This window comes from Phoxinus phoxinus (assembly GCF_949152265.1).
Source record: "Phoxinus phoxinus genome assembly, chromosome: 22".
NCBI lineage: Eukaryota > Metazoa > Chordata > Actinopteri > Cypriniformes > Leuciscidae > Phoxinus > Phoxinus phoxinus.
In genome coordinates this window covers 4,291,411-4,306,635 of record NC_136897.1, presented here as the reverse complement: position 1 = coordinate 4,306,635, position 15,225 = coordinate 4,291,411, and the positions used below count along the sequence as shown (strand labels likewise).

Sequence of the window (15,225 nt, the reverse complement as noted above, 5' to 3'; positions counted from 1 at the left end):
CCGGCGCCCGCCATTTAAAAAAAAAGCTGTGTAAACACACCGATTATAGTCTATACATTTACTCCACAAACTAACTCTACGAACATGGAAAACAGTGATAGATGGATCTCTCAACCTTGACACTAAGGAGAAAATCCAACGCAACTTTGAGGGGATCAAGTGAAATATGATTTTTTATTTCTGCTCAGCTAGTGACATTGGGACTCTTTTGTGTCTCTGGAAAATAACGAATACTTTTTATTGTCAATTTGTTTTTTGGGATCATATGGATGATTTGTGGATGAATTCATGTTTTTTTTAGATTTGTGGAGTAAAAATTTGAGTTTAGCTTTTTATTTTAAAGTATAAAGATAAAATTAGTAATTTGGGGTAAGATGTAGGGCTGCACGATATTGGGAAAAAATTACATTGCGATATTTTTCCCCCCAACAATATATATTGCGATATTGAGAGCCATAACTCCAGGCTAAAGTCAATAATGACCATTCCATGATATTAATAATTTCACTAATAAGCACGCTTCATTACAAGTGACAAAAAGGTCACTTAATATTTTATTCCAAAATTAGAACATTTCTGTAAACACAATAGCAGAACACATTTTTAAATAAAACAGCTGCTTTATGTCAACCCCCCTGATTGGTTTACAACAATATAACTTAAAATAAATATATTTTTTATAAAACAACTTAAGCATTTTGGTTCACAATCTTTTAAGTCAACTTTTCTTAGCCAAAGTGCCAAAGTAAAACAGTGTTGGTGTTGGTCATCATCATAATAATATGAAATAAACAAAATGAAATAAAACTTGAATATATTTTGTATTGTATTAAATCTTCTAAACAGATTAGAGAACATGTTTCTGTAAACAGAAAAGCCGAACACATTTAAACAGCAGCTTTACACCATACCGCCTGTCAGCGCCGCCGCTCCCACCACGCGCATCACGCGCTGAGGGGGCACAAAAAAAAATTGCGTTATGAAAAATCAATAATTCTAATGCCGATATTATTTCAGTATAAAAAATACAGACATCCCAAGTCTCCCGGAAGTTCCGGGAGTCTCCCACATATTGATAGCTCACTGATGCCCGCGAATTAGTTAAAATCTCCGGAATCTAGAGCGAGCGCGCCCGCGAGACAGAGACTGTGCTCCAAACCGCGCAGCGCGTGTACGGCAGAGAGAGCAAGAGACCGCGCGCGTGCCTCATGAAGCGCATTTAATATCTCCCCCTCGTGCTACTACCCTTCACATCGCATGTTCCGGCGATGTGACTATCGCTCACTCGCACATCGCGATGTCGATGTTAAAACAGAATATCGTTCAGCCCTAGTAAGATGCCCCCCAGAATTGTTACAATTTTTTTATTTAATCATTGTATTTTATGGTTTTTATTCAATAATTCATGAACTAGATGAACATTTCAGACATGTTTACAATTCATTACAACCTAAAGGCTTACTGAGTGAAATCAATTTGAATTCATAGTGTTGCTTTCATAACATTTGATTAAAATATAGCCAATTAAATATGTAAATAGTCATCTCTTTTACTGGAATTTTGCTCGACAAATAAATAGTCAAAACCATTTTAAATAGAGTAGTTGATTTAGTATGTCACATGAATGACACTTAAAATAAAAGTCATTTAACTTTCGTTTCTGTAAAGCTCAGGTAGTGGAGAAAGTAAAATAATATAAAATATAATTTTATATTTTGTGCTATGACATGTCAATGAGAAAATTTTTCTATTCATTACCCTTCATAACACAAGGCAAACTGGGTGCCGCAAAGAGCCGGTCCCTGCTTGGCCAGAATCGCTGCGCAAAGGCACAAAAATGTCATGCACACTGCCACATGAAATTCATGAAACTCAACGCACAACCGCCCACACAGTGATGGTGTAATTTTTTTCCACGCACACACCTTCGCACTAGGGGTGGGGAAAAAAAACGATTCTTAGATGCATCGCGATGCGGACGTGGACGATTCTGAATCGATTCACAAATGCCAAAAATCGATTTTCAAAAAAAAAAAAAAAAAAATCGATTTTTTTTAAAATCGATAATAACGTAATATTGACGGAACGCAAAAGATGGAACTCTGAAGCGTGGAAACAATATTGTCAAAGCTTCCACCCGGCTCGGAAAGGGCAAAGCGCATTACACAATCAATCGCAACTTTTATTGCCAAGGATTTGCGTCCAGTCGTTGAGAACCAGGGCTATCGCGCTATGTTGCACACTTTGGAGCCGAGATACAACGTCCCATCTCGGAGATATTTTACAGACACAGCGATCCCCACACTCTACAACAAGACCAAAACCGAAGTCATGGAATCACTGAAGAAAGCGGGTAGGATAGCTGTAACATGTGATGTGTGGACATCCGTATTTTATGTTAATAGAGATTCAGAATATGTTGAAGTTTGTTATAATTTGTTATTGTTGTGATTTTTACTGTAGTGAATTTACTGTTGTGAAATGGAAAATCAATCGAGAATCGAGAATCGTTAATAATCGAAAATCGACTGTAATCGAATCGGGACTTCAATAATCGTAATCGAATCGAATCGGGAAATCAGACAGATGAACCAGCCCTACTTCACACTCATGCGGACGTGGAGAGAATAAACCAGGCTTTAAATATATTGATGGACGCACCATTCCAGTCCTCCTGCCAGGAGCGCTGCGTTGTCTCTTCTTGTACAGGTCTCTGCGGTCAGACACCAGACCCATGCTGAGGATCTTGTCAACTATTCGTGCCCGTGAGCGCTTGGCTGTGATCCGCTTGAGAATATTTCCAAGCACATCTACGAAAACAGCAGAGAAAGCAGAAATAAAGGACTTTGCAGGCGTAACAATGAGTCGAGAGATGTGATTATTAGTAGTTTCACACCACCAGAAAGCAATTACACTGATTTGAACCTTCATCAACCTTAAAGGGTTAGTTCACCCAAAATTAAAATTGTGTCAATACTCAGATTTAATAAAAAATATCTTAATTTGTGCTCCAAAGATGAACGAAAGTCTTATGGGGTTTGAACAACATGATGGTGATTAATTACTGACAGCATTTTTCAAATTGGTGAAACATGCTTCATTTCAAATTGGACATCTCTGAAAGTAATGACAACTTCAGATGATTCAGTAATAATCAGATGTTAATTCAGAAATGACATGTTCACACTAGTAGTTTGGTTCTTTTGGTCCAGAATAAAAAAAGAAAATGATACATTTGCTCCTGTTTCGCTTAGTGTTCACTTCACACTGTCATTTTTAACACCGAATCTAAAGACACAAAACAAAACACTGCTTGTATGACATACATTTAGCAACAGAACTAAACATCCAAACAATGCTGTGTGCTGGGATAAATTCGCTCACTGTATGAGCGTACATATGATATTTTTATCAGCCGAGAACTCAATATAATTATTTTACATAAATTGTATTTATTTATTAATCACAATGTGTTGTATGTAATTTTATCTTGTGATTTTATACTTGCGATTATTTTTAAGGCTGCTTTTTTCATACCTGGCTGGGGGACTACCGATGAAAATTAGCACTTTTGAGCTAACTCGGGTACATTTACATTGTTTTAATGTTGATTAATGTACGCTGTCCCCTTTCAAATAAAGAAAAATCAAATAAAATCCAAATTAAGAGCAGCTTATAAAATTTGTAAAACAGGCAAAACAACGGCCGGAATTCCAGTCACAAACAAATGAAGATCTGCAGCATTTGCAACGCAAATTGAAAATACGCCCAATGGAAACCCGTCAATTTCGCAAAAACTCCCATTTATCGCAAAAAAGTTTTTACTCTGGCATGAGGAGGTTTTTCAGGCAATTCAAAAAAGAAATATTTCACCAAACTACAATGGAAACAGTTTTTGCGCATTTACAGGTCACCAGACGTAGATGACGCGGTGTGTTTGGACAGAATACGAGACAGAGTACTTTATTAAATTCATAAGACAAAAGAATTACAGGAATACTGGATTCTAAACCTCAAAGAAACGCCACAATCAAGACCTCGAGGCAGAAATGAGGGAGAAACACCCAGAAACTCCTCATATGTGCCTAGGGGTGTGCGATATTACGATTTTTGATCGTGGACGATTAAAATGTCTCCACGATCTGCTTTTGAATAAATATCGTAGGATCGTCCATTTTATCAGTTTGCATTTCTGGCGCCTCCGTCTCAACATACTGTACAGCGCGACGTATATCCACATGCAATGCAGAGGAACGGGACACTGTAGTTCATAAAAATGAATTATTTGCATGTGCTTTAAAGCCTTGCCGGTTAAACATGTCATTCGCTGCTGATGCGCTGTTCTAACGGGCGCTTTTCTGAGCGCAATAGACCCGACGCGCGCATGCACTAAAGCCTGTCTAACAGCACCCGTTACTGAACTAAGTTATCTTATTGCGCTAATACTGTCAAATACACACAAGGTTTACATAAACAAAGTTGGTTATGTCTAAAGTGAAAGAACAATAGAAAAAATGAAGAAAAAATCTGCCTTGTCAAATGCGTGTAGACTCGTTGCGCGCAGATCTTAAAGTGACAGTAGCCCTAATAGTAAACATGCTGCCGGCCGCTTGTCCTTAAAGGGACAGTTACCCAAAAATAAAAATTCTGTCATTATTTACTCACTCTCTAATGTTGTTCCAAACCTGTATTAATTTATTTCTTGTGCTGAACACAAAAGAAGATATTTTGAGGAGTGTGGCTAACTGGACGATTGCTGGTCCCCATTGATTACCATAGTAGGAAAAAACTATTATGGAAGTCTCTGGGGTACATCAACTGTTTTGGTTACCCACATTCCTCCAAATAACTTTTATTTTCAACAGAAGAGGGAGACTTACTCGGGTTTAAAGCGGCTTGAGAGAATTTAAATTTTTGGGAGAACTATCCCTGTTAATAAAACAACAAAATACAAAGAGCATCTCACTCACTCTTGACTGAGAACTTTAATAGTAGCTTTAATAAGAATCAATGTAAAATTTATATAGTGAAGTCGATGTTGTGTTTTATTTTCATATTTGTTCATTTAATTACTTTCTTCAATTCTGTTAAATACACCTGTAGCTGAAAAAATAAAGCACTGTTTTTTTTATTTGTATATTAAGTTGTGTATGTGTATCTTTGTTCTTAATTTTTAATAACAAAGACAATGACAAATATTTTTTATCTTCGCCACTTTGGCCTAAATGTCTGCCATTCTTTTTTATTTTATATGTTGTTACCTAAGGCTTTGTTTTTAAAATAGGGACATTAGTTTGGCTGTGATGCTCAGTCACTTGCAAAATAGTAAAACCAACATGAAAAGGAATCGTGATAAAATCGTTAATCGTGATTTTCCTGAAAAAAATCGTGATATGATATTTTTGCCTTATCGCCCACCCCTATATGTGCCGCTCCAAGGGTCTTTCCTTACCATCAATGCTTGGATAACACACATACGTCATCTCCTTCCATTAATAATAATGGCCAGTGCAGTGGCTGGGATATACATAAACCTACCAATGTCCGTTGCCATGATTTTTGGAATGATTATTGCGACAGGAAAAAAATAAAGTTTTAGTCGCATAACATCGGTCAATGGAAACGCCATCATTTCGCAATAGTTTTTTGTCGACATTTAGAAGGGAAAAAACCCCGATGCAAATCTGTAATGGAAACGAGCCTTATGACAAGAAAAGCCAGGTAATTCTTGAGAGTCGCATCTTGTGACATCACGTCCTGTTTTTGGTTAGTTTAGATGTCTTTGGTGCGGTTAGACTGAAATATGACTGCAACGCAGACGTTTGTTTGGAGCCAGTCTTTGTTTGGTTTCGTCGGCAGCGTTCAGATTTATTCATCTGAACCGTACTAACAGAGCTATTGCACCAGAGTTCGTTTAGATCAAACCAAACCTGTCAAGTGTGAACACATCCAGAGTTATTTAGTGAGTTTGATCATTCAAATGTAAAAATTAATTGTGAAATAAAAAGCAACATAAAAAAAAAATCTGTGTGTAATTATGAAATAATTACACACACATACATATACATATATATATATATATATATATTAGGGCCGGGACTTGATTAAAAAAATCATCTAATTAATTAGAGGCTTTGTAATTAATTAATCGAAATTAATCGCATTTTAATCGCATTTAAATATTTGACCTGAGAACAGTGAGAAGTAATTTTTTTCACATGGATTTTTAGTATACCATTGAATAATGACTGAATACATAAGCTTAAGCAACAAAATACTGTTTATTTTTGTTCAACCAAGTCCAGCAGACCAGTGCTATTTTTGCCATTAAGTGTAGCATTAGCCGTTCTGAATTCCTTGTTGCATAGCTTGCACACAACCATGCTCTTATCGACGCCGTTCGTTTTTTATAACAAAATGTCCCATGCACGGGGCCAACCAAAGCGGTCTCGTCAGCTTCTTTGTTCATGTTCACTGTGGTTTGTTGTTGTCTGAAGTTATCAAGTTATGAACATAGACGGTTATGAACGCTATTGGTGCTCCAGTATAATCGGTCCGCCTAAACTCATCCAGTGAGAAACGTTCCGCGGTGCAAAAATAAGTGCGATTAAAATGCGTTAAAAATGTTTAACGTGTTATTTTTTGTGCAATTAATTAATCTTAATTAACGCGTTAAAGTCCCGGCTCTAATATATATATATTAAAAAAAAATTATTTGCACTAACCATCAGTGTCTTTAAACTCCTCAAAGAGCACCTGGAGTTCCTGTTCCTGTTCTTCAGTCCAGAGCACGATACGAGTACCTTTCCTGATCAAATGAGAAGAGGAGAAAAACAGTTTTAGTCAGTAGGGGTGTAAAGGTTGTCAGTTAAAACATAAAATAAAATGCATACACATATAAATAGTTTGTTTAAAATAACGTGTAAAGCAGACAGAGTTAGGCTAATGTATGTTTCTGTCGATGATACGCATTCTGGCTTCCTCTAAACTTCAACTACATTGAACAGTCATTTACATGCTCTACTTTACTACCGGTCTTTACTTTCAAATTTCAGACATTAAAAGGGGTGGTAAAGTATGATTTCACTTTTCTAACTGTTCTAACTTCTTCACTTTTCTTAGTGTGTAATGTTGCTGTTTGAGCATAAACAACATCTGCAAAGTTACAACGCTCAAAGTTCAAAGCAAAGGAAGATATTTGCTTTTAAAGAAAAGGACTACAACAAACGGCTGGTAGGAACTACACGACATTCCTCCCGGGTTAGTGACATCAGCAAACCTAAAATGTACATAAGCCCCGCCCCCTGAACACACAGTCCATGTTGAGAAGAGGAAGAGTTGTTGTAGTCGAGCACATTTGTGAGTCAGCTCAAACTTTAGCATCTGTCTTTTCACATGCAATAGAAAGTCACTCTGTGTGCATCTCACAACAGTTCCTATTCGAGCGATTTATAGATTATCATGACAGAATATGCTAACTGAAGATAGTTAACTCCACATCAGCAACATAAATTCATCAACTAAACATTCAGAGACGTCCTGTTGCTTCTACATGTTGTCACTTCTTCTTGAGTCTCTCCATCTTTGTCTGACTCCGTTTTAACATTAAAGGCAGAACAGTTTCTATCATTTTAGTGTGTGTGCGTGAGGTAATCGCAGCTGCTAACACACACGAGCTCTTGAAACCCCGCCCTCTGCAGCAGCTCATTTACATTTAAAGGGCCAGGCACAAAACGGTGCGTTTTTGCAAACCCTCAAAAAGTGACAACTTTAACATGCTTTATAAAAATATCTGTGGGGTATTTTGTCCTAAAACTTCACACACACACTCTGGGCACATCAGAGATTTATTTTACATCTTGTGAAAATGGCATTTTACCACCCCTTTAAAATAAAATGGTACCTCTCTTTCTTTAAATCCTTCACACTGTCCACCAAACCCATGGAAACCATGCGGGTCACCACGTCACGTCTAGTGCGGCTGCTGCTCAGCAACGGTAACAGCGTCTCGACAACATCAGGCACTGAAGAACAAAAAACACAACACAGATCCTTTAGAGGACAGTTCAACATCCTCAAAAACCAGACGACAGAGACGTGAACAAGTGCAACTCTACCTCCAGAGTCCTTGTACTCTTCATACAACCGCTGAAGCTGTTCCTCTTCTTCAGGAGTCCACTTGCTTTTTTTCTTTGTGCCTTCCCTAATATATATATATATATATGGACATGTGAATAAAACACATCACTAACTCTTGAGCACTGTAATGAAGCTCAAAGATATGAGCTTTAATATCAATAATGTCTGAACACATGCAGTTACCCGTCTTTATTGTATCCCTCTGTCATTTCTCTCACAGCACCCACAGTCTTCCAGAACAGCAGCTCCACAAACGCTTTGTTGTTTTGAGCAGCAAATACAAAGAACCGGTTCAGAACATATTTTGCAAATGTAACAAGCTCCTGCAAGGACAAAAAAGGAATTCATTAATCCGTTACATGTACATTAAAAACTGAATTCAACGACTGAATTTTTTAATATATTTTTTTGGTCCCACTTTTTATTAAGTGGCTTTAAGTGGATTTACTATGTACAGTGCTATGCATAAGTTTAGACACCCATGCTAAAGTTGACTAAAAAGAGGAATAAAAAATCATCTTTTGGAAATTTAACTTAATGCCTTAATTTAAAAAAATAGGAAAAATCCAACCTTTAAGGACACCAATTTTCTTTGTGAATGAATAATGTATCGTAAATAAATAAATTTTCTTCCTTAAAATACAGGGTGCATAAGTTTGGACACCCCTATGTTAAATTCCCATAGAGGCAGGCAGATTTTTATTTTTAAAGGCCAGTTACTTCATGGATCCAGGATACTCTGCATCCTGATAAAGTTCCCTTGGCCTTTGGAATTAAAATAGCCCCACATCATCACATATCCTTCACCATACCTAGAGATTGGCATGGTTTTATTTCAGTTAGCCTAACAGCTGGTTTGATTTGCATTGAGAGATGATCTTATGGAAAGTACTCCATGCCAATCTCTAGGTATGGTGAAGGATATGTGATGATGTGGGGCTATTTTAATTCCAAAGGCCAAGGGAACTTTATCAGGATGCATAGTATCCTGGATTCATGAAGTAACTGGCCTTTAAAAATAAAAATCTGCCTGCCTCTATGGGAATTTAACATAGGGTTGTCCAAACTTATGCACCCTGTATTTTAAGGAAGAAAATTTATTTATTTACGATACATTATTCATTCACAAAGAAAATTGGTGTCCTTAAAGGTTGGATTTTTCCTATTTTTTTAAATTAAGGCATTAAGTTCAATTTCCAAAGGATGATTTTTTATTCCTCTTTTTAGTCAACTTTAGCATGGGTGTCTAAACTTATGCATAGCACTGTACTAACATTGAAATTAATAATTTGTGATCCTGGATCACAAAACCAGTCTCGAGTCGCACGGGTATATTTGTGGCAATAGCCAACTATACATTGTATGGGTCATTAGGATATTAAGTAAAGATTATGTTCCATGAAATATTTTGTAAATTTCCTACTGTAAATATATAAAACATTTATTTTCATGAGTGAATGCAGCACAATCGTGAACATAAATGCACAACTTTAAAGGCCATTTTCTCAATGTTTCGATGTTTTTGCACCCTCAGATTCTCAAATTGTTGTATCTCTATCCTAATAAACCATACATCAATGGAAAGCTTATCTAATCAGCTTTCATGTTGCATACATCTCAATTTTAAAAAAATTACCCATGTGACTGGTTTTGTGGTCCAGGGTCACATTTGATACAATGGACATTGTGTACATACATGTTTTTACATTGTACTTATATTACTTAAAATACCTGCATGTGATTACAACAGTAATTAATTCATGTAATTACATTTGTAATTACACTGTTGACCCTTCCCTTACACCGTAACCCACCCATACCACCAAACCTGTCCCAAACTTTACCCGTATCATACCTCAATAGCAGCAAAAGTGTTTTACAATACAACATTAACAAATGTTTTCGATGCAAGTACATAAAGCCACTTAATATAAAGTGGGGCAATTTTTTTTATCTTGACTGTGTTTTTGGGCTCTACTAGAACAGGTTTTCATGCTTGAATGTTCAAAAACACATTATTTCCTCCATATTTTACATTGTTGCGGCTCCTCTCTTCCCAGTCTGTCAGTAACGCTCTGTTTAGTTCCTGTCTCTATGAAGCCCCTCTTTCTGAAAAACACAATGTGCTCTGATTGGTCGGCTGGATCAGTTTGCTGTGATTGGTCAACAGCTTCGAGCGTGTTTGCGAAATGTCACACCTCTTAAATCTGCGAGTTCCAACACTACTAACTAACTCAACCAGGCCCACCCCCTTTTTTGCATATAGAGATATAAAGAATAACTCCCTATGGAGTGTCTTTTATGCTCAAACAGCAACGTGTAAGGGATAATGTACATCCAGCCGGTTATCACAGAATACACCTCGACAGGGGGATTAGAATTATTCTACGATAACAACCGGCTAAATGTACATTATCTCGCTTATTAAACGGCTACTTGCCACATAAGAAAATGATTATACATGAAATATTGACTTGAAATGTTTTATTAGCTCTTTAAAGTACGCAAAGCTTCTGCGGAAAGAGCAGTTGTTAGCAAGTGGCAAGCTCAAAGTAGACAGACATTTAAAGGATCCAGTACAGTCATACCACTTTTACACGGTTTTTCACCACTTAATTATGGGGATAAGAGATATGATTTAAGATGAAACCGTTTAAAAATGGTTCCCGTTTGTTATCTTTGTAATTCATTAGTGTATACAAAGCTGCGTTTGTATGAAACGAAAGGGCAAGTCCGCAATACCGGATGACATAATTAAATAACTGTACACAAAATATTGATTTGAGTTTTAATATTTTTTATTAGCGCAAAACTTCCATGAGGAAAAAAAGTTCCTAGCAAGCATTAAGCCCAGACTTCAGTTAACCGGACCAGCCGGTGTTATCAGTTTTACCGGTTGTTATCGGGAGAAAACACACCGCTGGGTGGCTCGATTGACCAATCAAAATCAAGTATTCCACAGAGCCATGTAATAAAACATATTAAAGAAAGTTGAAGATGTAAAAAATATAATAGGACTGCTTTAACATTAAGATATGCAGTGGTATGAGACATCAAACCCAATGAACTTGTCATCGTTAGCGTTATGGTCTACCAGTTGAGCCACAGAAACCTCAGGATTACGAAAGATACAGAAAGAGCTACACCGTATTAATAGTAGTAGAGAGTAGTAGTGTTTGTTACCTGATAGGCGGACGCTGCTGGGTCTCCCAGGATCTTATTAAACAGGGAAAAGACGGACAGCTGATAGAGTAACGCCTCCATCTTCATATCCACAGCCAGTCTGTGCAGCATGCGTGCGATGCAGTGGTTGGTGTGAGAAGAGTTCTGGGAGTATGAGCGCAGAAGGATAATATATGGACGCACAACAGCTGGATTGGCAAACCTGTCAATCAAAAATTGTAATTATGGAATATCACTGGAACATAAAAACAAGAGAAAGACTAATCCAACCTTACGTATTATAAATTATCAGCATGATTAGCTTATCCATTGTTGTGCCGAACAGTTCTAAGAACGGTAAGGAACGGTTCCATTTGTATTTCCACTTGCACTGTTGGCTAACAAATATCATGTACACAAAGTTTACTGAAAAGAAAGGTTTTGTACGACTCACTTTATCAGTTAGTGCTTCCGGTGGCTGGAATTTTGTCAGTCAAAAGTAGTCGATCTCCGAATGCAAGGAGCTTTCCATCTTTACTTTCCTCATGTTACGTTGGATTCGGAGATCGACTACTTTTGACTGACAAAATTCCAGCCACCAGAAACACTAACGGATGAAGTGAGTCGTACAAAACCTTTCTTTTTAGTAAACTTTGTGTACTCAAACAGTGTTGTCAATGCTGGAGTTCATGTGTAGAGCCGCTGGTGACACTTCAAGCACAGTTTCATGTGTCGAGCCGCATTAGTGTTTTAAAAATAGCGATTTTGATGCTATCATATACGTGCCCCATGCACTCCCATTCAAAAGGCATTTTGACCGAAAACTAAAATACGGTCAATCTTAAAAGTGGCGTTTCCATTCTGATTATGCTTTTACACAAAAGTTTGACTCGGGTAGATTAACAAAAAGAGCCTAGATTCAATTTTGGCGACAGTTCCCCTTTAAGCAACAAGAACGGTTTGGGCGGACGGAGGAAAAGCAGCTTTTGTCAATAAGGCCTATAAACTGTCACATATATGGCATCATCTTGTGATGCACCTGGACACACCATCAGTGATGTTAGCTGAGGTTCATCACTGGAGTCCGTTCTTCATACCTCGCTTAATACATCTGAGATGATTTGACAGATGCCAGATCTTCTAATCATGATAACTGATCCCTGGCTAATTTGGTTCTTCAATGAGTTTGCGGATTTGATTAAAATATCTGGATTAAGTTGTCTGAGATTACCGTGCGTTCATGTGTTCACTGGAAATGGCAGATGTATGGGATGTAGAGTTACATTCAAGGCATGAAGAATATTTTTGGCCACAGGAAATGGCATTAAATGTAATTATGGTGATCAAAGATGAGTTTTAAGGGATAAAATGATTGTCTAGAGGGAGACCAGTTTGTGTCAGATAAAGAAGATTGACATGCACTGTTGGGGGGCTTCAGGAACAGATTTGAGAACCACTGACTGCATTAAATCATTCCTTATTGGCATATTGGTTTTATCAATACAGAAAACACAAGACTGGAAGTTTAGTTTTTAGCTGGGAAAATTAACTCTTTACATCTTCTCTCCACGCACCTCTTGATGAAATCTAAGAAGTTGAACTCCGTCTCGGACACAGCAACAGACTCCAGCTCTTCCTCTTCCTCCAACTCGACTCCATCCTCTTCCTCCAGAGCCGCATCTAAAGGAACGGACCCTACGCAACACAAAGACAAAGTCCATCTATCACTATGCTCCTCCAGTATTGCCAATAACAGACGAGTATTGTTTGTAATGGTATCAGGTGGAAAAACAGAAAACCTATATTTTAGGAGTCAGTACTAGAGATGGACAACGATTAATCGCATCAAAAATAAAAGTTTGTGTTTAAATAATATATGTATGTGTAGTGTGTATAATTATTTTGTATACACACACGCATGTATATATTTAAGAAAAATGTGTTATTTATATATAATATAAACTATGTATAAATGTATACATGCGAATAGTTCTTAAGTATATATATGCATATGTGTGTATTTATATATACAAAATAATTATACACAGTACACATACATATATTATTTAAACACAAACTTTTATTTTGGATGCGATTAATCGTTGCTCATCCCTAGTCAGTATCAAAACCAGTCAAATTTATTGATTTGAATTTTGATACTAAAGCAAAAAACTATTGATACTGGAAAACACTTTATTTGAAAATAAAAAGATGAAATAAGTAAAATATTATTCAAATAATAATAAACTGCTGAACATTTCAGAGAGCAGAGAAAATGCATAAAGCGCTGTCAATTAACTTTTGACAATAAACGTCAGCCATGCTGCAAAAGAGAAACATTTACTATATAGCATCTACTAAGAAGAATTGCAGTTAGTTCTTCATCTCTGAGAAAAAACAATCAAACATTGACGTAAAATAACAGAGCAGAAAGATGATAAATCAAAAAAGCACAGAATCATAGTAGTAGTACAGTGTAGTATTGTTCATAATGTTGTATAATGTAATATTGTTTGTGATGGTATCAGGTACAGTAATATAGTGTAGTATTGTGATCTTACGAGGGAGCTTCGTGAAAAGAATCTGCTTCAGAAGTTCTAGTTCCTCCTCCGGCTCCACCTCAACAGATCCAAACGCTTCTCCTTCAGGCCACACCGCCCTGATTCAACACACACACACCCAGAGAATGAGTACATCCTTTCTCTCTGCAATTCAGAATCAGTCCTAACTCCGTCATAACCTTTACTATCAGATAACAAAAACAGCAGAAATATTGTAATTATAAAATCACAGTGAATGTGTTTTGTTTGCTGCGATCACAGGAAGCAAATATCGAACACAATATAAAGAATTCACTTTAATGTATGCAATTAGGTCAAGTCAAGTCAAGAATATTTGTATAGCGCTTTTCACAATACAGATTGTATCAAAGCAGCTTCACAGTATTAAATTAAAATAATAATAAACGTCCATGTTTGGTAATGCTAATCAATAGTATTATTGATTGATTCACTAAATTGAACATCCCAACTGAGCAATCCAAAGGCAACAGTTAATTGTGTTAAATAACACTTATTTAAAGGGGTGATGAACTGAGAAATCTAATTTTCAATGAGCTTTTGACATATAAGAGGTCATCATACTATAAGAATATCCTGTAAGTTTCAGAACTGAAAAAAGCTTTTATTGACACCAGGCCCAGTGAACGACAGGTTTTTCAAAGTTGGGATCTATGACGTCAGAGGGTCTCAAACCCCGCCTCCGCAGAAGATCGACTTAGCCCCGCCCACCGATTCACGCATTACATTGAACTCATAATATGCAAAACTGTTATCCAATCATAGCAGTGGGCGTTTACTTCCGAGTCTTCAATGCCCATAAAAACGAGCGTTTCAGGAGCTAGGCTCAAACCCAGGGTAGAAAATAGCCGATTACTTATTCATTTTGATGTTTTTGAATGTAAAAGGCAAGCGAACGTCATAAGTTGACCTCAGACAACAATATAAATTTTTTTTTTAAGCCAGTTCATGACCCCTTTTAACACTGTTAATGCATTTATCAAATTTGTTTTCTTAAACCATCATATCTAAAAGCAGACTGGAATCTTCCAGCTGATTGAAATGAATCATAACTGCAGCAACAATCTCCCTCTTTCACAAACAAAGGGGCTGGTTATATACCGCTGGTAGAAATTTAACATCCAATATTTTGGCAATTTTCAATTATTGGCTGCATCCGAAATCGCATCCTTCCCTAATCCCTACTATATAGTAGGCGAAAAACAGTATGTGACAAAAGTAGTACGTCCAAATTCACAGTACTCATGAAAGAGCAGGACAAAAGTACCCAGATGACCTGATACTTCAGGCAAGATTCTTAAGTGTGCATATGAAGGATGCTTTACTATCCCATGAGGCATCAGGA

General features: G+C 36.9%; 1 protein-coding gene across 1 annotated transcript in view; it reads right to left on the bottom strand.

Annotated features, from left to right (window-relative positions):
- timeless (timeless circadian clock) overlaps positions 1-15,225 on the bottom strand; it is a 50,923-nt gene that overhangs the window by 9,361 nt on the left and 26,337 nt on the right. The window contains exons 17-24 of the mRNA XM_079597697.1: positions 13,863-13,960; positions 12,876-12,996; positions 11,323-11,524; positions 8,323-8,462; positions 8,118-8,203; positions 7,904-8,024; positions 6,726-6,808; positions 2,662-2,810 (exon numbers count right to left, since the gene is read on the bottom strand). Coding sequence (XP_079453823.1) covers positions 2,662-2,810; positions 6,726-6,808; positions 7,904-8,024; positions 8,118-8,203; positions 8,323-8,462; positions 11,323-11,524; positions 12,876-12,996; positions 13,863-13,960 — 1,000 coding nt within the window. The remainder of the gene's footprint in view (positions 1-2,661; positions 2,811-6,725; positions 6,809-7,903; positions 8,025-8,117; positions 8,204-8,322; positions 8,463-11,322; positions 11,525-12,875; positions 12,997-13,862; positions 13,961-15,225) is intronic.